The sequence below is a fragment of the Sminthopsis crassicaudata genome, chromosome 1 (genome assembly GCF_048593235.1).
Source record: "Sminthopsis crassicaudata isolate SCR6 chromosome 1, ASM4859323v1, whole genome shotgun sequence".
Classification (NCBI taxonomy): Eukaryota; Metazoa; Chordata; class Mammalia; order Dasyuromorphia; family Dasyuridae; genus Sminthopsis; species Sminthopsis crassicaudata.
The window spans coordinates 152,174,428-152,199,159 of NC_133617.1; the positions used below are offsets into that span (position 1 = coordinate 152,174,428).

General features: G+C 34.6%; 1 protein-coding gene across 3 annotated transcripts in view; it reads right to left on the bottom strand.

Annotated features, from left to right (window-relative positions):
• Window positions 1-3,935: 3,935 nt before the first annotated feature.
• SLC26A7 (solute carrier family 26 member 7) overlaps window positions 3,936-24,732 on the bottom strand; it is a 273,392-nt gene continuing 252,595 nt past the window's right edge. For all 3 annotated transcript variants that reach the window (XM_074269726.1, XM_074269721.1, XM_074269713.1), the window contains 4 exons: window positions 15,907-16,007; window positions 9,066-9,120; window positions 8,876-8,979; window positions 3,936-7,901 (listed from right to left, as the gene is read on the bottom strand). In XM_074269726.1, coding sequence (XP_074125827.1) covers window positions 7,866-7,901; window positions 8,876-8,979; window positions 9,066-9,120; window positions 15,907-16,007 — 296 coding nt within the window. In that variant the 3' untranslated portion in view covers window positions 3,936-7,865. The remainder of the gene's footprint in view (window positions 7,902-8,875; window positions 8,980-9,065; window positions 9,121-15,906; window positions 16,008-24,732) is intronic.

The window sequence follows — 24,732 nt, forward strand, 5'->3', positions numbered from 1 at the left end:
CTATGTCATGTTAGGTAAGGAGGAAGAAAGGAGAATATTTTTAGACAAATGGACTTTATTTTAATGAAGTATAAATCTAAGTCCCCAGATGAAAAAATGGGAGAGAAAGTACCATGGGAAGATTGAGGAGAGATGGAAAGGATTGGAATAACTGATGGAGAATCAGATAATAATCGAATAAACTCATAATAGTAATGTGTCAAAAGGACTGATTTGATTATTCAGAAAGGACCCAGTTGAGAGTATTAACATATGCATATGTAATATATTCAATCAACATGATTAGCTCACATAAATTTGTAGTGGACCCAATCTACAATGTTTTCTGAGTTCTTTTTCAGTTTCCTTTGAAAACATGTGAATAAGAGCAAAGTAGGTTTTTGGCAGGAGTAGTCCAAAATTATGGTTTGGCAAGATATAATTGCCAATAGGACAAGAGGGCAAAGTATATAAGTGAATAAAGACAGTGTAAAGTTAAGTGAGTCACCAAAGGGTAGAGAAAAGTTAGGGAAGAGAATATAGCCATTGAAGGAGTCTGGGGAAGAACTGAAAAATAAAAGGAATAGAAGTCACAGTGAGGTCAAAGAACAGAAGTAGGTATCTTTAGGCATGTGCAAAGATAAGTAATAAAAGGTTATGATAATATAAAGGAATTTAGGAATTCATGAACATGGATATAGAACACTTTTGGCAAATGAAAAGATCAAAGGTATGCTCATCCTTGTATGTAGCTGGCATAGAGTGGAAGAATGAGTTTTTGAAATTAAGTAGAGTAAGGAAGTTAGTTAGGGAGCATCATTATGCATGTTGAAGTTTCCAAGTATGAGGGCAAGAATTATAATTGAAAGAAAGTCTGTAAACTAGGCACTAAATTCATTGAGGAAGGGGATATCCTGAGGTTGATAAAGGACATCAAGGGGCTGAATTATGTAATAAATATGAATAATATGAACCTCAAAGAGGAAAAGATAGTTGAGTGATGGTGGCAGTGACAATGTAGATCAAAGGGAATTTCCAATCCCAAGGATTATTTCAGGGCATAACCAGTTAGGGAGAGGGTAGCAAAAGTGAATTTGCAACCAGTACTGGAAATCTAGGCTGGGAGGACAAGTGTTATTAGGAGAAATTCATGTCTCAATATCAAAAGTTGAAAGGAGTAGGAAAGGAAAAGATTTAAGGTCAAAGCAAGTTTGTTAATATGTTATAATCATACTAAAAGATACAATGAAAGTTGTGAATAGATTTTACATGAAATAATGGACAAGAAGGGTTGATAGGATGAGGCTGAAAGATCTGCCAGTTTGGAAATCCTATGCTTGCATAGAAAGCAAGGGATTCAGAATAACTGGAAGAGGCAGGCAGGTTATGAAGGAACTGAAGTATGCTAAACAATAAAGAATAAATCTAGGCAGAATATCAGTGGTCAAGATCCTTTCCAAATCATTCCTCTGTCAGAAATAGCCGGTATTCTTAACCTTTAGTTTGTGACCCCTTATGGGGTCTTATAACTGAATATGGGTATCATGGTATTAGGATAATAAATTAAAATTATAATTGGTAAATATTTGATTTTCATGCCTATTTTTACATATCTATATATCTGGGATCACAAAAGATTCCTTGGGCAAAAAAGGAAAAAGAGGAAAAAGTTTAAAAAGCTCTGGCTTAACCAATGATGATATTATCCACTGGTATATAACCACTAGGTAATGATATCTGTAGTGGAAAGGAAATCTGGAAAATGCTGTCAAGTTTTGTAAAGTAGAGATAAAATCAGAGAGGGAACAATGAAAATAGTGGTGGAGGAAGGGTTGGAATATGTATTACTGATGATTTGGGAGATTTGACCTAGTCTGAAAATATCCACATTCTATTAACTTGTATTTATTATAAATAGAGAAGACCCCTCACCTCAGTGGGCTGGCTTCAGGAGAGCAGAAAATTTCACCTATTAACTTCAAGGGAAAATAACTCTTCTACGATAATATGGAAATAAAATTAGAATAACTATGTATTTCTTCTTTATTGTAGTATAACAACATTTTGCGCCTTTGAAGATAGTACATTTAGACAACTGAAAACTCTTTCTGGATAGATCAATTCTCTTATTTTTAAATATGGCCATAAAAACTCTTTATCCTCCAAATGTGAAAATGCTAATAGCTTCCTATATTTATTGCTACAAAGCAGATTTTATTCTTTAGAGAGAGGAGATGAGACAAAAACTAAAACAAAACAGGGATGGGTTTGGCCATTTTGGTCTTTCTGAGACTGAATCAATAGAAACCTAGTGAGGATTGTCATGTAATGATGACTTTGAAAGTGATTATTTCAGGGAACAGAGGCCATTTCCCATCACTCAACATCTATTTCTGTATTTTTAAAAGAGGGACTCACCACGCTAGTCCTCAGCAGGGTTCTAGTAAACAGGCAGATGTTCCTGGCATAAATGAATAAAATTTCACATTTCCCCTTCTATCTTTAAGTAATGGGATTTTCATAGAAATTAAATGGGTTAATAATTCTACCCACTTCAATTGGGTCATGCAGTATTTTCCATATTGGAATGGGGGAAAGAGTAAAGCAGAGGAAAAAATACTGGCTTTGAGCCAGAGGAGCTGAACAAATCACAACCCCTCTTTGCCTTTATTTATTCAACTGTAAAATGAAGGGATTTGGACTAGCTGACCTAGACAATATCTTCTAAATTTAAATCTATGATCCTATGACTCAAATCCCATTGCAGGTCAGTAAAGTAGCCTTTTTATGTATCATTAGCCATAAGACAAGCAAAGCAAGAAAAGGTGAGGAATTGGAATTGAAGCAGGAGAAAACTAACTAGGACAAGGAGTGAGAGAAGAAAGGGGAAGAATTTATCCTAGGATACAGAAAAACTTCAAGTGTATGGCTGAACAAGTCACTTAATAATTGTCTCAGTTTCTTTAACTGTCAAAGTGAGAATAATAGCATGTATCTTTCAGGATTATTATGAATATCAAATATATAATATTTGAAAAAGCACTATGCAAACCTGAATAGTTTGTCTTTAATTTAAATAGTTGCCATTATTATTATTAATGATTATAACTTTAAGGAAGCAACCTTCAAAACACTGAAGAAAAGTGTACATGGCCCAAGAAAACAATGGAGAAACAAGTCCATGAACTCAAGGCAAATAAAAAATAAAAATACAGGACTTGGTCTTCTGACTATATATAGGATTCTTCCCTCCAGGTTATGCTGCCTCGAGATATATACATCTAATTCCAAAAGCTTCCTTTTCGTGTAATCTTGGAAGACTCCATTAACTTCTTTTCACTATTAAGTGAGGAAGATAATAAATGACAAAGTGAGCTCAAAGACTTCCAAAGTCCAATCCAGGTCATAATCTATGATCTCATGATCTTTAATAAGTTAGGATGGCATAAAAGATAAAGGTAGCCTTGAAGTCAGGAAAAAAGCTGTTCAAATCCCTCTCCTGCCACATACAGACTAATATGAATCCACTATGAGTAAGTCAATTAACAATTAGGCTCCATAGATGACAGGCACTTCACAAAGTCTCGAGTTATGGTTGATTTGCCAAGTGGCTTCACTGGTAAAAAGATTTTTTATATTGGGAATCCGTATATTGATGATATCACATTGAGAAGGCTAACCTCCCTTCCTACCCCTCCTCTGATAAAAATAATTTAGTCTTTTGGGTTTTTTTAAGAGAAGAAAAAAATATTTCTTAAGCAGAAAATGTACTGACCAACTTATAGATTTGGGCATTGGAATTCATAGTTCTAGCTAAAATTCTTTAAAGTACAAGATCTCATGAGTAATGGATGCTTCAGGAATTTTAAACCTAGAATGCTCTGTGATAAATCTGGAAAAAAAAAATTAACAGATCATTTTGTAGGAGCATAAATACTTTGAGAAATAATGGACACTTTGTTTTAACCAAGATGATTATCATATTTCATTTATTTCCAAGTAAATTGGGTGTTACATATTGCATTAGTACAAAGAATTACACAAAGAATTAAATGTATTATAAAAAATCCAAAAAAAGTGCAGAGTATTAGACTATATGGTCTTAATTAAGAATTCTTTGGATTGCAAAAGCACTTAACTCCCTATTCGAAATCTGGAACCATAACTCATTGCCAAGAAAGCATATTCTACATAGAATGAGATCATCATTCCACCTGAACACAGAATGCATGTTTCCCAAACATATGTATATTCACCAACTTCTTAATTTATTTGAGTAACCAGCAAATGTCAAACATTATCTGTATAGGCTATTGACACATTAATGTTTTCATTAAACAAGGAAGATCTTTTTCCTTATTACACTGCATATTTTTAGATGGGAGATTTGTCAAATAAATTACTTCAAAGTAGCTCAAGCCAAACCTCACTATGCCTGTATCATGTAATCAAGGGGCAAATAACCTTTAAAACAGAAGACAAATGATGAAAATTAGACATTTAATTTGCATAAATGTATTGTTAACAGTCTTCCCTTTATTGCATATTTTATGCTTAATTTTTAAGTGTCACCACATCAGGTCCTTAATACTCTTGCAGGTCAGTTTTAATTTTTTTTCTGATTTTGTTTTCCTGTAATATCTGAAAGGAAAGTAGCTTGTCATTGAGGGAATGAGAGAGGGAGAAAAAAAAAAGTAAGATCATCTTCAAAGAAAAATTTGGTGGATCTGCATCCATTACAGAATTAGGACAAAATTAAAGTTTAAATTATGTCAACGCAATTAAATTATGTCTATCCCAAACTTACTAAAATGTTAATTCATTTTGGCTGCTTTCACCTCAAACATTATTAATATGGGATGTATTACTGGCTTAATTTTTTTAATACTTTCTACTTTCTTCCACAAAAATGGAAGACACTCAAACATACAATTGCTTTGGCAACACTGGGTCATATTTAATAAAGAAAACAAAATAAGCCAACCTAGATCCCAACTCTGATGATATTAGTGGGCTCCAGGATGTATAATTACATCCATATTATCCATATTATGCTATCTATATTATGTATTTGTAAGAGGGTATAGTCATCTATGTTGGAAAACATTACTTTACAAATTAAAGAGACTGTCCAGTAACCTTTCTGAATCTTTCACTGATGAATCCATTCTAGCACATGTAGTCCTATCCTTCATTTCTATCATATTCCATCAATTGGAACAATTAATCCATAATATGTTGAACAATTTAACAGGAAAAGTTTAACTTTTTCCCTAAAGATAAGCAAATTATATTTGCAAAAACTTCACAACTTTCAATGGAGTTTTTTTTAAAGATAAGCATTTAGCTGGCTTTGGCCTTTTCATACCAAACTAGAGATTAAAGTGTTTAGGTCAACTGAGGAAAAGTAATTTTTCATTTCTGGAAATAAATACTAATCTATGTTTTCATTTCTTCCTTATATTATCCACAGGACTATTTCCTAGATAACAGAGTAAAAAGCTCATGTCTATCATTTTCTTCTCCTGAAATATATAGTTTGGTAAGACTAAAATATCATGCCATCTGAATGGGAATTTCATCATTTTGCAGTTAAGTTCTTTCGAATCAGATGGTGGAAGCTTCAATTCACTTTTGGGAAAGCTACAAAGCTTACTTTACAATGTTCTTGTCTAAATATACACTTTTTTATTCTTATCTACAAGTTTCTCCTTAATTATCTTAATTAAAATTATTGGAAATATGCTAAGTTCTTTTTTAAAAGGCTGTGTCTCCAAAAGCTTTCACTTTTGACTGTTTCTACAGCTGCTACCTTTCTAAATGAATACGCTTCTTACATAAACCAATATGCTAAACAGAAATGTAAGGCCCTATATACATGTGTGAATATATATTGAAAATATGAATAATTTATGTAGCTCAGTTTAGCTTAGGATAGCTATTTGCCCATTATCCTTTCATGTCTGTAGATTTGCAAGGCATATAATACCAAATACTGTGATGTTAACTGCCCTTGGGATACAGAGAAGTTCCCTAAAGGGTTATTGTCATAAACTCTTGTATTTGTATAACTTATGCATATCCTTGAAATAAAAGAGGAAACAACTAACAAATTATATGATCTCTTAAAAAGTCACATTAGCTCTGTGGATTTCAATTTCTTTATCTATCAAACTCTATTATGGTAATGTTTAAGGTCCTTCCAACGCAAAATATCATCTGGTGGGGATATTCTTGCTTCCAGAAGCCTTATCAGTGCTAAATAGATGTGGAATATCCACATTCTTTGGTACTAATCAAGCTAAATCTAGGCAGCGTGGCCTCATGAGAGAAAGCTGGATTTTGGATCAGGAAGACCTGGGATTGCCACATGTTATTCCTGACACCTACTAGCCAAGTGATCATGGTCAAGATACTTCATTCTTGGGAGCCTCAGCTTCCTCATCTGTTACATAAGGCTAACAATACCATACCTCAAGATAACTTTAAGGCTCAAATGAGATAAAGTATATATAACACTTTCCAAACTTGAAAGAATTATATAAAATCAGAAATCATTATACAATAAAATGACTCCAACTGTAACTTTCAAGACTCAAGATCCTGGGTATCTCTTTAATGCTCACAATAAAAAGGAAGTCCTCTAAGCCATAAACTTAATCCATAAATTTATATACCTTTACATGGCTACAAAAAACTTCTAAAGAGTTCAAAGTTTCCAAATTGTACTATATATGGGATTAGGGTGGAGAGCTGAGAGGACTTTTCCTTGACTAATTTCATTCTTTTCTTTCATTAACTTTCAGTGGCTTTCACAGTTGGAGGAAGCATTTGTGCTTCATACAATCATAGGATCATAGATACAGAGCTAGAAGGAATTTCAGACACCATTTATCCCAACCTCCTCACTTTACAGATGAGGAAATTGAGGCTCAAAGAGGTTATATGAGTTGTTCAAGATCACACAGGTTTGAAGCAGCAGAGTTGAAAACTGACCTAAGGTCTTCTGGCCCTTTCCAACACTGCTCTACATCAATATTTACAAGCTTTGGTTAATTATGTTGTTATTGAGTTGTTTCAGTTATGTCTGACTCTTCGTGATCCCATTTGGGATTTTCTTGGGAAAGATGCTGGAGTACTTTGCCACTTCCTTCTCTAGTTCATTTTTCAGATGAGGTAACTGAGGCAAGCAGGATTAAGTGACTTCTCCAGGGTCACACAGCTAGTTAGTATCTGAAGCTGGATCTGAACTCATGAAGATGTGTCTTCCTGATTCTAAGCCCACTTGTTCTATCCACTGTACTACCTAGCTGCCCCCATGATTAACTATACATATAAGAAAAGTTAATTTCACATATTTGCTACTATCAAATGGTTTTATTCCTTTTCCCCCCGTTAGTGGGGAAGAGGCACTTATTTGAAACTGATCATATATGGCTATAAAGAGAGCTTTCTGTAGTTTTAGGGGACAGGAAAAGACTCCTAATGTATTATTCCAGCAGAAATATATACCTGTATTTTGCAAATTAACTTTTAATTAAAAAGAATTAAAACAATATACAAAATGATAATGACAGGCCAAGACTTTAGCTTAGTCTTTCAAGATACTGTATTTAAAAACACATAAATTTTCTATGAAAATTTTACTATAGGACAATCAACCCTATGGGCCTGCTTGACATTAAGAGAACAGAAATAAAAAACAATTATTTGGTAAATACAGATCAGTAGCCATTCAGTTACTGAATCTATTTATTACATTTGATATAAAATGTATTGCCCACAGGAGTTCAATAACAAAAACAAAAGATCATGTAAAAATGTCATGACTTGGTTGATCCTGGAGAGCTACTCAAAGAGAAGAGATGAGCTATAACACATTAAGCTCAGACTTCACTGTGGTCACTGAATTTGCTCAGATTCTGAAACAAAAGAAATAGAAATGAACAATTATAGTCAGCATCACAATGGAAACAGCTACCCAAACATAAGTTCTGCCAAGAAAATTAAATGAGAGATTTTATTTCTCTCTCAGTAGGTCCACACTCTTATTCCTGTGGAGACTAGAAGAGCAGGTATCCAGGGAACTGAATGGTATTGCAGGTAATGGGAAAGGGGAGCTAAAGATGAAAGAGTATCTGTGATGAGCCAGATTCCTAGCACATGTACAAATGGAGCTAGAGGGGGTTTTAGAAGGCATTATCACACAAACCTTTCATTTTTCAGATGATGAAGCTGAGAACCAGGGAGATTAAATAATGATAAATCAATGTTATTCAAGAAATACATGAGTGGGATTCAAACTAAGGTGAAACCCCAGGACTCTTTCTCAGTATACTCAGATGAAATCACAATGTACTAGGTTACCCAGGGTCTCAATTATTCCTCAAGCCAGGGTGGATGGGATTAGCAACATCTGGTATGTTAAAAGGTATAGTCCCAAGAAATAGCCATGTTCGTACAGAACATGTGTATAATAGCTGATACACACACACACACACACACACACACACACACACACACACACATTGTGTGTTTGTTTGTGTGTCGGGGTTTGGAGGTAGAAATGAACTAATAGGAGAATGAAAGTTATATTTAGAGTTTGGCATTCATATATTGGCCAACCCAAGAAAAAGCATTCAATTTAAACAAAAGGTGTGTAATTTCGTATCTTATAAGCACATAGTAAATATGATTAGGTCTTATGGATTGGGAAAACCATTACTAAACATTAGACTCTAAACACCTAGGAGAGGGATTGTACTCAAAAAAAGGTATCTGAAATACATATCTTCACTAGTTTTTGAGATGCAAATAATACCTGTGAGCAAATCCCAAAATGTGGTTATTTAGCATATTCTACAAATATCCTAAATAGACTCCCTTTAAGTCTCACCTTATTTAAATGGATGGCACCAATTGCAGCAGATACTGATTCAAAGAAAATATGTTTATCTGATTCTAGGTGTCCACAATATTGCACTGCTTTTTTCAAGGAAGCTGAAACAGAGGATGAATATTAAATGCCATGTGATAAATGCCTCTAGTATAACAGTAAATTTATTTATCAAGGATTACTTACTTACCTGTGCAATTTGCTAATAATAAGTCGATATTTTGGCTTTTGCAATCCATGTAAGCCTATATGGATAAAAGTAAAATACGTCAGTCAGCTCAGTGAGGAGGGAGATGGTTTGGAAAAGTTACTATCAGTGTGACTATGGGAAAGTCACTTAATTTCTCAACAACTCAGACCTCTTCATTTGTAAAAGAAGGGAGAATGAGAGAGCTGGACTACATAGCTCTAATTTATGATTCTAAATGTTTTGATGAAATTACACCACTAGAGGGAGGCATTGTATATTCCACTCATACAGTAATCTATTTTACTAAAGAGACTTAAGCAGAAAAGGACTAGCTTTAATCAAACAAGACATTTATCACTTCTCTAACTATATTTTTCTTACTTCAGTGTTTTTCCTTTTTAACAGAAAACAGTACTTTCTGTTAATAAAATCAAGAGATTGCCTATATTTTCAATCCAAGTTAAATATTTCTGTCCTACTCTATCTCTTCTGGAAGCACCAAGGAAATACAAAGAAAACTAAATGATGTAAGCTGCAGAGATTTTAAATTTTACTAATTTGACTGATTTATTTGAGCTTCAGGAAGTATACATGAAGAAAACTAAGTAATTTAAATGGCAAATATCTAAAATTCAACTAATCTTATCTGATTTATTTAATAACTTGAGGTTTATAAGAAAAACCTAGAAAACCAACCTGGGTGGCTAGATTGGATCCCTTTTAATTGTTTTACATATTTGCACTCAGTAGAAGAACCTCATTTTTACTTCTGAGTTTCATTACATGATCACAAGAGAACAAATGGAAAAAGGAAAAGTATAAGCAGGTTAAAAAACAGTACTGAAATTCCCATTGGATTTGAAAATGTGAATTCCTTGAAAGAAGAGATTTCCTTACTTTTCTATTTCTATCCTGGATGCAAGAATGTATTTATGTTTCCTTCAGGTATTCCATATAAGGCATTGAATAAATGGTTACTGATTGATAGATTCAATCCTACTCAAAAGTGAAATCAGATTTGGATACTTTTGAGGAAGAGACAGGGTGGTAGAAAGAATTCTGAACTTGAAATGAGAAAGCCTTGGGTTTTAATACTTATTCAGACAATTATTATGGAATCCTGGAGAAGTCCCTGAAGCTCACTAATTTCCTCTGTAATATAAGCATATCAGCTACATTACCCATTTCACAGAGTAACTGCAATTATTAAATAAGATGTGTGGAAAACCTTTTAAGTATCTCAAGAGCTATAGAGAAGGTAGCCTAATTCAATGAAAAGTGTTGGAATGAAATTTAAATATCTCCTTCCTTCCTTCCTTCCTTCTTTCCTTGCTTCTCTTATCTTTTCCTAAGTACTTAACAGACACCATGCAACCAAAGCTGATATAAAGTCTAGCTAAGTTGATCACTGAAATAGAAAGATTTTTAAGCTATCTTTTACTAATGTGGAGAAATATTGATTAGAAAGAGATCAACTAAACTCAGTCTTGGGACGTGTGAATAAATACCTTCTAGATTTATAAGGTGACAAAGATAAATTCAAGCTGACGTTTGGATGTTTGGTTTTTCATTAAATCCAATGAAGCATGAGAGCAGAGTTATAGCTGGTTTCTGGCTTTTGATAAACATACTCTCTACCTCAGTGACCTCCCTGATACTCCACATAGATGACTAAGTAGAGGCCACATCCTGTTTCCCAGTCAATAGCTTTGAGAAGTAATGTTTCTGAACCTGTAAATTACTTAAGAAACAGTTGAATGAATTAAAAAGTGGAGACTTCAGAAGAAAAAAATTTCCCTTTTCATTTGGTTCACTCTTTTTGACAAAGCCTAGAATTGTGGAACATAAGGACTTATGTTTTCTTTATGAGTCATTACTCAATATCTTCCTTACTTAGAATTATATTATCCCATGCTTACAAAGGAAACAAGCAGATAAATCACTTAGAGCGATATCATAGAGCAAATCAATGTTTATAATAGTATGGAGTCAATGCCTTTTCTTTAGTTTCGACTGAGAATAAAGATGAAAATAGATCAAATCACACTTTACTGAAGTGGTTTTTGCCCTCTTGACAAATGAATTTGATCATGAGAATGAATGACTCAATCAACTATACAGAAGTTCCCCATTAATGCAAAGGATTGTTTTTTTTATTGTTGTTTTTAAGATTTCATTGTATTGCTGTATTCACATAAAATCACTGTAGCAGTAAACACACATAAAGATACATCCTCAACAATTACACTTAGGAAATATATATTTATGAATAATATTTGTCTATCTAAATATGGCCATTTTTATTAGTGAATATTTATTCTACAATGCCTGAAAACTCCATTCTAGATATTTTGGGAGATACAGAAGAGACAATAGTTTTTGCTCTTGTGAAGCTTACAGTCTTGAAGACAGCTACACTATTTTGAAAATGTCTGTTACTCCAAATTGTTTATGGAATTCTTCTTTTAAAAATCCTATATTCTATGTTCTGCAAAAGCAGGGTAATCTTCCTGCTTCTTAGCAATTCCAAAGCCTACTTTTCAACTCCTAGTATAGTCCTAGGTCATGTTAGGAAGCAGCTTTATAATTTGAATTTCCCACAATACTAAGAGAGAAGGAAGTTCAAAGATTATCTAGTATCTTTTTTTTTCCATGACCTGGAGTTATCTTTTTCGTAAATGTGAGCAATTATAAGCCAATTTCTAATTAATAACTTTCTGTGCAGTCTGCTTCAGAAGAAACATCACTGAAATTTTAGATAGTTCAATGTCTAGAAAGTCCTTTTTTCTGATATTGAGCTTAAAATTGTTTCTGCAGTTTCTACCCATTGCCTGCTGGAGCCCAACAGAAAATAATCACATGAAAGGCCTTCAACTTGAAGATAGCTGTCATGTTCCCTTTAAATATTTTCTTGTTCAGATGAAACATCCAAGTTCCTCAATTAAAGATAGAGCAGGCCTGGAAGCCAAGAATATCTAGTTTTAAAGACGCAAAATAATTGCTAATCTTTGCTGTAGAGAAAGCTTCCTTACAAAGAATCCCTCATAACAATGAAACAATTATTACCACTGAAATATTGCAGTTGTGTCTGACCCTATTGGGGGTTTTCTTGGCAAAGATACTGGAATAATCTCCCAGTTCCTTCTTTACCTGATTTTTCAGATGAGGAAACTAAAGGAAACAAGGTTAAGTGACTTGCTCAGGATCACACAGTTAGTAAGTGTCTAAGACCAGGTTTGAACTCATGAAAAGGAGTCTCCCTGATTCCTGCATACCACCTCACTGCCCCAGTGAAAGACTAGGTAGCTATTGTTATTGTTGTGTTATTATTGCTTTTAATGATATCTCTTGAGTCTCCTCTATTTGGTAAAACATAGTACTAAGCATAGAAGTTACAGGGCAAAAAATGAAACATTCCCAAACCTCAAGTTCACATGTTCTTGGATGGAAGCAAGGAAAAAAAAATCTTTATACCAACAGGTAAATGCAAAGTATAAATAAAATAATATCAAGGAGAGACTCCTCAGTAGGATAATTAGAAAAGATTTTGTATATGAGCTGTTCTTTGAAATAAGTTTGATTAAATAAGAGATTCTAGGTCTGAACATGTTATTCCTCTTTTAGGAAGGAGAGTAGAATTCTTCAGAAGTTTCCTTTTTACTTTTTTGGGTAAGATACAAATGATTCTCTTTGGCATTTAAAGCCTTTCTTGATCTAAGCCCAGACACAATCTTTCAAAGCTGATAATATATCACTAACTCTCTTTAGCCAAAATGGCCAAGTTATTCCCTATCCATGACCATCTAATTCCTGTCACGATATTTTTGGACAGCTTACCTCCCAATCCTGCAATGTTCTTCCTCCTGAATCACTTAGCTCCCTTCAAAACGTTATTCCCACTTATCTCAATTTTTCATCTTTCCCCATTTCCATCCCTTCACTTTGTCTCAAGTTCATAAATATTATTTTTGCTGCATTTCCCTATATTTTACTAAGCTATGAAAATGTTGCTTTCCCCCTTTTTAAGGTAAAATCGTTGTGGGTGGATTCTAATTTTGTATTTATATCGTCAGATGCAGTATAAGGTATGGATAGGCACTCACTAAATGTTTATTAATTCATTCATTCCTTAAGGGATAGATGAGGAGAGAGTATCTTCCAGATTTGTGGAAACACCTCAGCAAAGGCATAGTGGTAGAAAATGGAACATCAAATCCAGAGAATGAATCATAGGCCAGTTTGACTAGATTGAAGAGTAATATGAATATAACTGGAAAAGTCATTGGAGGCTTTCAATGTCAGGATTTTGTACTTTATTCTAAAAGTAATAGATTGTCACTGAAGATTTTTAAGTAGGGAAATGACAAAACAGTAATGAGAGGTTTGAAACTATATTATATGATTGACTTGCTCAAGATCACACAACTAATAAAGTCAGGATAGGAAACCAGATCTTGAGACTTCATCCAAATCTATGGATTTCTCTATTATAGTGTCATCACATTGTTGCTCTTGTTCAGTTCTCATACTCTTACATGTCAGTACTCTGTCCAAAGGAATACAAATTTTGATCACTTATACTTCTCAAAGTATCTTGGGGTTTGAGGGATAGATTTTTTTTTCTTTCCTTTTTTTCATTTTGTAAAACTGAGAAAACTTTTTTTGTTTCATGTAGTTTTATTTATGAGCTCTTGAAACATAATTCTGAAAAAAGGATTTTGATTCAAATGATTATTTGACTATGTCTTTAAACCCAAATCATTCCAGCTCTCACTAACTGACCTATAATAGACCACATTTCAAGCCTCACTTGATCATTGTTTGGGTTTTGATAGCTCAGAGTGTAAATAGCAATTGTTTCTGCTCTGGACAGAAATGCTGAGGCTTTTCCCTTCCCTGGCTAATTATCTTGTGAAGGAAAGTAAATCATCTTTTATCTCAAATCTTACTTAGCCTTTAACTCAGGGGTTCTCAAACTACAGCCCACGAGCCAGATGCACCCTGCTGAGGACGTTTATGCAATCTGCCAGGTTATGGCAAATGGGCTGAGGGGCAGAGACAGAGTGTGAAGTTTTGTTTTTATTATAGTCTGGCCCTCGAACAGTTTGAGGGACAGTGAATTGGCCCCCTATTTAAAAAGTTTAAGGACCACTGCTGAGTTTAACTACTTAATGGGAATTGCCTGACACAAATTATGACCTAAAAAAGACTGAGCTTAGAAAAGGCCAAGGTCTCCCAATGCATCCTGCATCATTGTCAGTCATCCTAACCTATGTTTTGCCACTGGACTCAGATAACTTTGGAGGACAGCATGGGGACTTATGGCTTTGCACAGCTCTGCTTCACTTAAATCCAATTCACTTGCAAGTCAAAACATCATCTTCCTGATGTCATTGGTCTTCTTCAAAAACAAAGGATGAAAAATAATAACAATGATGCCTGACTCTTCATGACTCCTTTGGGGATTTCTTGGCAAAGGTACTGCAGTGGTTTGTGATTTCCTTCTCCAGCTTATTTTTTCAGCTAAGGAAACTGAGTCAAAGAAGGTTGTGTAACTCCCAGGGTCAGACAACTATTAAGTATCTGAAGTCAAATTTGAATCAGGTTTTATTGTCTCTAGACATGGCACTCTCTCCACTATGCCAGCTAGTTGCTCACACTTTCAGAATAGGTTTCTACCATAGGTGGCCCCCAAGATCCACTGAGTCTAAGATTTTATTACAATAATAGCACAAACAGGAAGAATATTTGACCTACACAGAACTTAAAGTCAGATGACTTTAAGCTTATGAAATCAAATTGAGTATGAAATTCAAATAATGTATTTATTATAAACAGTAATCCTCCTTTCCTACTATTGTAGTTGTTACTACTAATAATAATAGTAGTCAACTCACAAATAACTTGTGAGGTGGCTAGTTCCATTATTATTTAATCTCATTTTACAAATAAGGTTGAGAAAATGGAGGTCCAGAGATATTCACTGATTTTCCTATAGTCACACAGCTAAACTAGAGTTGTCATTTGTATAGGACTTTAGAGTTCTAAAGTATTTTAAACAGAATATAAAATTCCATTTAAACAACAGGCTTTTAAGTAGGTAGAATGACTAATGTTATCCTCATTTTGCAGAGAAGGAAACTGGAGGACTTAGCTTTTTTACTTCCAGACCTCCAACCATGAGATCTTGATTGGTAAGGATGACATTATTGGCCCCCTGAAGCAGGCCAAATGCTCCAGACATGCTTTATTTTTTTCCTCTGCCATCTAAACCTAAGAGAGGAAACATGGCATAGTGGTGAGAAAGCAAACCTTGGATTCGAATCCTCCTCTACACAGGCTGGCCATATGACCATATACAAGTCATTTAAACTCTCAGGACTTCAATATAATACTCTAATACTATATATTAGGGAGTTGCCAATTTGTATCAGTGTATAAAATTACTGTTCAAGATTTCCCACATTTACATAATCATAGAATCAGACTCTTTTCCAAAAGAAACGTATATATATTTGTATATATGTGGGCATATAAGCACCATTATCTTGCTATTCCTATCAGGAAGGAAGATATGCATTAATATAATCAAACATTACAGAATAAAATACATAAGGTAATGATGACCTCTAACTACTCTTCTTTTCATAGGAAGATTATATTTCCATGGCATATGGAAGAAGAAACAATTAGCCCAAGCCATCATTTTTATGCTTTTGAAGCAAAGGGCTAAGAAGTACAAACCCATTTTACCCATCCAGAACAGACATCCCCGTTAATTTAGGAGAAAGAGAAGGATGCTTGGGAGAACATTCAAATTTGAAATAAATTACTTAAATACCTGAACAAGTGTAGACACTCCAGTATAATCAAAGAAGGTCAATCCTATGCAATCCAGTATCACAGAACATTTTTCATTAGGATATGGTTGTGGGGTTTCCCCTGAAGGAAGAACAAAGATAAAATCTGATGAGAATTTCCAAAGAAAAGAGTTCCCAATTTTCTAGAGTCCCAAAGAAATGATCTAACATGTAATAATAATTTGCATTATTAAATTTCTAGGGTACTCTCAATGTGCCTTTTGAAAGGAGTACCAAGAAAATAAAAGATATGAAAGATAAAGGGGTTCACAGTTTGACATAATCTTTTTTGTTGTTCTATTGTATACATGGGAATTTTAGTTGGTTTATGTTAGATTTGTTAAGATGGAGGCATCTATTTGGCCTAGTGGACATAGCACTGGAATCAGGGAGATCTCAGCTCAAATTCTGCTTCATATTCTTTCTTACTAGTTGTATGACTCTAAACAAGTCACTCAAGTTCTACTTGCCTCAGTTTTCTGATCTGAGATAATATTTGTTAAACATTTTTGCAAACTTTAAAGAGACCAAATTGGAACTCATCTTTTTGACCACAGGTCCAACATTCTATGTACGGTGCCACCTAGTCTAAATAATTATCAGATTAAAATAACCATAGTTAAAGAATGTTATAATTATCCATTATGTTGTGCATTTAAGTGTATATTATTTTAATATATAACTATATATAACACATGGCTATATATATTCTTTTAATATGTAACTATATACTTAGTTACATATTTTTAATATATAATTATAAAAATACATGGCTATATATTACTTTAATATATAACTAGATGTAATACATGGCTATATATTCTTTTAATATGTAAGTATAATACATGATTATATATTGTTTTAATATATAATTATATATTTAATATATAAATATAATATATTATATAACATATAAATATAATAATATGATATATAACTATATATGGCTATATATTATTTTAATATATAATACATGGTTATATCTTATTTTAATATATACATCTCCATCCTTCCTCATTTCCTTTCTCTATTCCTCTCTCCCTCTTTTCCTCCTTTTCTTTCTCCTCCTCTCCCTCTCTACCCTCCTTTTTTCTCTCTCTCCCTCCTTCCCTCCCTCTTTTCCTCCTTCTCTCTTTACCTCTTTCTGCCCATAAAGGATGTCAGATCCTTACCTATAGATGCTCTTAAAAGCATTGATTTTTCTCTTTTGTATCTCTGAACCCTCCTAAAACATCTTGGAGTTTACTGGGTAGATTTCCTTCTTAAGGACAATGCCTTAAACCAAAACCAATCTGATTCTCATTGGCTACCAGTGGGTCCTAGGCCAAGCCCCACTAAGTCCTTGTTTGGATCCTGATTTACTCAGATTGAATGTAAATAGCAATCATTTCTCCTCTGACCAGAAACCCTGAGGGTCTTCCCCTCCCAGATTCACTTATTTATATTTCTTTAGATGAGATGAAAGAGGAGATTCTTTGCCTCAATTGCTACCAATCACTGAATGGAAGTGGCCTCAGTCAGACTGAAACCTGTAGAAGACCTAAGCTTAAAAAGACCAAGGTCTCCCATTGCATGAGAGCCATCTCCAGTCATCCTGATCTACACCTGGCCACTGGACCAGATGGCTCTGGAGAGGAAGGTGAAGAAGGTGACTTGCACATCCTCCCTCACTTAAATCTAAATGCTTGCATGTCATGGTATCACCTCCCTGACGTCATGTTTTCTTGGAGAACAAAGGACAAAACAACAACAATATAATTATGCATAATATAAATTTGATTATATATGTATATGTTATAAATATAGTATAATCATTTTAAGTTATCTATAAATATAATTATACTTGTACAATTATATTACGGTGTATAAGGACTCTGGGTTTTCAAAGCAATAAAGGGCAAGCTCTTAATTAAAAAGGTGTTCCCAGGTGACTAATATTTTTGGTACCAACTTATGTAATAATGACAAAAACTACCATTCACCTAACATCTACTATGTACTAGGCACAGTGCTAAATTCTGTACAAATTTTATATTATTTCATTCTCATAATCACCATGGGAAGTGGATACTACATTTTACAGAAACTGAGGCAGAGACCTTACTTACCCAGTATAATAAATAATAAATTTTGAGATGAGATTCAAATTCTGGTCTCTCTGACTCTAGGCGTACTGTTCCATCTATTGTACTACCTGCCTCATGTAATACTGCCTACTGAGACTAGAGGGTCATATTCAGCTTCAGTCTCTGGGCAATGAATGAACCACAGATTTCTTTGAAATATTTAGAATCTGTAACAGCATAGATTTACTTAATTTGACCACGAGGGGGCAAAATAATCCAGTTGTATGATTCTGTTCAGTAAAAAGAATTAGATACAGTCACAATCACCTCTGTGTTCAGTGTTGGGTCTTCAGACAGTAAGACCCAAATTCAAAATTCACCTCAGATTCTCACTAATTGTGTGCTCTCGGCAGGTCTCTTAATCCCTATTTGGTTCACTGTTGAAGGAAATGGCAAAATACTCCATTATCTTTCCCAAGAAAACCCCTTATGAGGTCACCAAGAGTCAGAAACCACTAGTAGTCACAGGTTTGCCCAAGAAGTTATGCTGGAAACCTAACACAAGAAGCACTCTGCTGCTAGGCCCTCAGGGGTCTGACAACCTCTGTCTACTCTTTTCTCCTTTTATTAAGGACAGGTTATTTCCTTAGTCTAAGGGATTAAGTAGCCTCACTGTTTTAGTACATCCCCCACTCTCCAGAAAACCCTTGCCTTTTTCCAGTAGTAGTAATAGTAGTAGTAGTAATAGTAGCAATAATAATAGTAGCAGCAGTAACAGTACTAATAGTAGCAACAGTAGTAGTTGTAGTAGTAGCAGTAGCAGTAGTAGTAATAGTAGTCACAGCAGTAGTAGTAATAATAGTAATAACAGAACAGAAACAATAATAGTTAACAGCAGCAGTAGTAGTAATAGTAACAGTAGTAGTAATAGTAATAATAGCAGTAGTAGCATTAGTAGTAGTAGTAACCGCAGTAATAATAGTAACAGCAGTAGTAGTAGCAGCAGTAGTAGTAATAGTAGTAGTAATAGTAATAATAGCAGTAGGAGTAGTAACAGTAGTAGTAGTAGTAGTAGTAGTAGTAGTAGTAGTAGTAGTAGTAGCAGTAGCAGTAATGGCAGTAGTAGTAATAGTCATAGCAGCAGTAGTAGTAATAACAGTGGTAGCAGTAGTAGTTGTAATAGTAGCAGAAGTAGTAGTAATAATAGTAGTAGTAGTAAAAGCAGCAGCAGTATTAGTAATTGTAGTATCAATAGTAGTAGTAATAGCAGTAGTAGCAATATAGAAGTAGGAGTAGTGGTAATAGCAATATAGTATAAGCATTTATATAGCACCAACTATGCATCTGGCATTGTGTTAAGTACTGAATAAATATTATCTCATTTGATCCTAACAATCCTGGAAAGTAGATGTCATTATTATATCTATTTTACAAATGAGAAATTCAAGGCAGAGGTTCAATGGCATGCCTGAGATCACACAGCTAATATGTATCTAAGGCTGAATTTGAACACAAGTCTTTTTGACTTTTATCCACTGTAATACTTAAGTTGCCTAAGAGTCTCCTTTTCTTCCTGTCTCAGTGAAACAAATCACATAAATATGCATATTTATATATCTATATATATATATATAGATAGATAGATATACAGAGAGAGAGAGAGAGAGAGAGAAGAGAGAGAGAGAGAGAGAGAGAGAGAGAGAGAGAGAGAGAGAGAGGGAGAGAGGGAGAGAGGGAAAGAGGAAGAGAGAGAGAGGGAGAAAAGGAGAGAGGGAGAGGGAGAGGGAGAGGGAGAGGGAGAGGGAGAGGGAGAGGGAGAGGGAGAGGGAGAGGGAGAGGGAGAGGGAGAGAGAGATTTAAAGGAACAAAACCAAATGCAAATGCATGGATTAGATACCCAAACATTCTCTTCTCAAACCTGGAAGCTCAAAACTCTTGGGGGAGAAGGAGAGGGAGAGGGAGAGGGAGAGGGAGAGGGAGAGGGAGAGGGAGAGGGAGAGGGAGAGGGAGAGGGAGAGGGAGAGGGAGAGGGAGAGGGAGAGGGAGAGGGAGAGGGAGAGGGAGAGGGAGAGGGAGAGGGAGAGGGAGAGGGAGAGGGAGAGGGAGAGGGAGAGGGAGAGGGAGAGGGAGAGGGAGAGGGAGAGGGAGATTTAAAGGAACAAAACCAAATGCAAATGCATGGATTAGATACCCAAACATTCTCTTCTCAAACCTGGAAGCTCAAAACTCTTGGGGTATATAGGCAAGATCAGTTCAGGTACTCAGATTCAAATCTCCCCAACTCCCTGGGAAAGGAGGCAAGGTAACCCGGTTGCGCAGTCTACACAACTAATGCTGGATGGAGAACTCTCAATTGGACACCACCTGAGGAACACTTTCTAGACATGTTGCCCCTCTTTCATCACTCTATAATTCTGGCAACCGTAAGGGTCTGTGGATCCTCTGTTCTCTCCTAAGGACCAGTGAGTAGAAAGGAAGAAGAGACTGTTGTCTAATGGTTAGAGTTGAGAAGACCTGGATTTAAATACTCCTTTAGACACTTACTAGGCTAAGTGACACTAGGCACGTTGATTTAAGTTCTCTAGGCCTGTTTTCCCTTTGTAAAAATAAGGGGGTAGGAAGAGGGAACCTAATAATCTCTATGATACTTTCCATATTTAAATCAATGATGTTATGATCTTTACAAGACATGATCTTCCCCAATCTTTCAGTTCCCTGAAAATAGTCAGAAGAGAGAAAAGTGCCCTTAATTCAGTACCAATAGCCTAGTTTACTGTGTTCTGTCCTTTTTTCTTGGGGTGAGGGGTGCAGGGGAGAGAATGTACCAGTGACACAATATGTCACTTTTTACTAACCTAACTCTACAGTATCACTAAATTAATTGTTTTTGCAACTGAAACTGTATTAGGATCTACAGCTCCATCCTAGCCCATAATCTCCTTCTTCTTCTTCCCTATCCATCACTATTCCCATTATAATTCTGCTTTTAGAAAAAACACCTGTTTCCACTCTTTTGCCTGGAGCTCTCTTCACCTCCCCCCATGCTGCTCCAACTGCTGATTTCATTTGAAATTGATTTCTCCAATTTATAAATGGCCTCTTGATGGATAAATCAAAATTTCTTTAGTTTCCATCCCTTCTTAAATTCTTTGCATCTTTTGACCCTGCTGATCATCTTCTCTGTATATTCTTTCTCTTCCTCATTCTGGATTTTGGTGACATAGATCTCTCTGTATGATTGTTCTTTCTCAGTCTCTCCTTTGTTGGATATGATTGCTATTATTATTTTTATGGCTTTAACAAATATGAAAAAGAATACTGTGTGTAAAACTAAACTTGTTATATGTAGTTTTGTTGCTTTACAATGTATATTAAATATAAAATAATAGCACAAAAGTGTTCTGCTTATCTGTTTTATTTGGATCTTTCTTCTGCTCTCTTCTATGTGTTTTAAATGCTTCATTGATTCTTTTCTATGTTCCTTTTTTGAATCACTTTAATTACCTACCAAGACTTTCTTCACCAAATCAATAGAAGCCCTCCCTTGCAACCAATACATATAGTCAAGCAAGGCAAGTCAACATATTGACTATGTCTATAGATGTCTGTATGTCTAATCTACTACTTCTGCTTCATCATCAGTCTTCTGAAAAAGTATTGATTACTGCATTGAGCAGACTTTTTGAGTCTTTCAAAGTTGTTTTCCTAGATATTAATCCAGGATAGTCTTCCATCCATCCATCCAACTGTTAGAATCTCCTCTATGTTAAGCCTTCTTCTTATTTCTCTTTAATATATTTGGTAACCTCATCAGCTCTCCTAAGTTCAATTACTAGAATCTCAATGATTACTCTCTATGCAGATGATTCCCAGATCTTTATATTAAGTCCTGTGACAATCTCCAGTCACATATGGTCATTGCCATCTGCTATCTTGTAGACATATCAAACTTAATATTTTCAAGATAGAATTCGTTATCTTTTCCTCAAAATCTACTCCTCCTCTGAATGTCACTATTTATTTTCGAAGAAATAATATCCTTATAGTCACCTAGATCTTCAGTGTCATTCTAGACTCCACTCTCTCCCTGATCCTACATGGTCAATCAGTTACCAAATCTTATCATTTATTTCTATCTTGTACTTACATTCTATTAGGAAGATACAATCTGTAAACAGATTAAGTGTATACATTAAAATTGAAGAAGAGGGAAGAAGTACAATAGATCAGGAAATAAAAGAGTTCATATTTGAGAGAAGCTCAAGGCTTGAAACACAATACTTCCTTTTACACATTCCAAGTTCCAACTCAACTGGCTCCCTCATAACACATTACAATTCTCATTTCTGTGCTGGTATACTGGCTGTTCCCCTCCCCCGATGCCTAGAATATGTTCTCTCTTCCCTTAAAGCTCATGGAATCTCTATTTCAAAACTCAGACCAAGCATTATGTCTTATTATGACACATTCCTGATTCTTCATCTGATAGTTCTTCCTCACCCCTAAATGACAACATATTTACTGTTTATTCTATCATGACTGCATGTTTTTTTCTCCTCAGAGAATGAGAACACCTTGGTGGCACGAATTCTTTAAAAAAAATTCATAGCCTAGAATGCAGTAGCTATTTATTAATAAATATTGAATAAATAATGGCAACATTATTAATTCTCAATTTGGGCTTCAGATTTTTCATATGTAAAATAAAGGAATTTGATTAAATGGTTTATATATTCCCTTCCAGATCTAAAGGATTCGAGGTGAAAAGAATGAGAATATCCATCAGATATTGGCAGCAATGATTTGTGCTTGGAAGGTGGTAGCAAATATAAACTCTACCTCAGGACAGGTATGAACCAAAAAGGAGGTGAATCAGTCATTAGTGGAAGTGAAAGGCATAAGGGACATCTTAGGGTTTCATTGATTATCATAAAATATTAAAAAAAAAAACTGGAAAGAGACACCCAAAACTCTGAACCTGTCACAAATAATTTGTTCAAGAAAAGAAATGGATAAGAATCACACAAGATGAAGTCATTCATGAGTTTCAATTTCCAATAATGGAGGATGCATAGAAAACAATGAGAACAGAGCATTTAACATGTCATTTTTGCATTTAGCTACCAGGAAAATATTAAGAGGCTGTTGGCCTAAAGTAACAGTGTCAAAATGTGATCTGGGGATTTCGAGGGATCCCTGAGATTGTTTCAGGGAACAGTTAAAGTCAAAATTATTTTCAATATGGTAAATATCAATAAATATAGTTCACATAAACTCCCTTGAGATATGGAGGATTGTCAATAACTTTTAAGAGTAGAAGGGGCTCCCAAGTCCAAAAAGCTTGAAAACTGCTGGCTTAAAAGAATGTGTTTATGCAGGATTTTTTTTTATATTTGGGAAATTGATTTTACTCCCCTTCTCCAAGTCAATAAAAATATAATATTACTATTTTTCAATTTTAAAAAGCTTTAAAGCCTTGATGACTGAATTAAGTTTCAGTGTATAGGGATCAATTTTTATTCCAAAGAAAGATTTAATTGTGTTTTAAATTACCAATGATTCAATATGAGGCAAAAGAATAAAGAATACCAAACAACTACTAATTAACTTTGACAAAGTCACAATGAATTAGGCTTTATACCTCTTGAAATCTATTACTTGGCTACTCTAGACACTTGTAGAGAACTGGACTTAAAATCAGAAAGAGATGAATACAAATCCTATCTCTAAGACCTGTATGTGTGTGACTCAAGACAAATCATTTAAACTTCTCTCAGCCTCAATTTCCTCCTCTGTAAAACAATGATAATAGAAGTACATACTTCAAAGAATTATTGTGAACATCAGAGATAATGCATGCAAAATTCTTTGCAAACCTTAAAATAATCATTATTATTATCATTACAATGGCAAGTACCCTAGATTCAGTGTTGGCCTCAGGAATCTTATTATGCAACAACAAGATCAAGAAACAGTCAAATCCTTCAAGAAAAAAAAATGTATTTTTTCTATTTTTTTCTTCCCATAATTCATTTTAACCTTCAAATTTTATTTTTGTAATAGGGAGGTAACCTATGTGGGAATAACATCATGTTATTTTTGGTACTACATCCTCTCAAAAACTTTGTACAAATACTCAGCAGGGATCATCAACAACCAGGATGTTGTACAAGAAGCTAATATTTGAGATTTAAAAGCGCTCAGAGGGCATCTTTTAAGTAAAAGGTAAGCGAAGGAAAAATAACCATGAGACCAGAGGCAGCCCTTTAAAATTTTGCCTCTTTTAGGTTGGAAAGTAGCAGCTGCAGAATCCTGATGACTTATTAACCCAATGAAAAAAATAATAGGATCCCAGTACATGAGATCAGAGCCTTTATTGTTGTTCATGTTCATTAGGCAAGTCACTAACATAGCTTTTTACTGCCTAATTTGAGTGTCAAGCTGACTTAAATACCTAAAACAGGAATGAGCAAGACTCTACATTTCAATCCTGGAGATTTTTTTTTTCTTTTTGGTAGGGGAAGAGGAGCACAGTAAGATAAATGGATGTTTATGGCACCAAGTGGTACTGGAAGGAAAGATATCAAAAGAGAATCAGAACTATTGCTGTATTCTCAAACAACAAAGTCATTCAAAAGAAGCATTTAATGAGTTTTCTTAAATGCTTTTCAGAAATGGGGAAAGGTTCCATTTTGTAACCTTTTCCTTTCAATTCTCTTATTGCATTCATCTACCTTCATG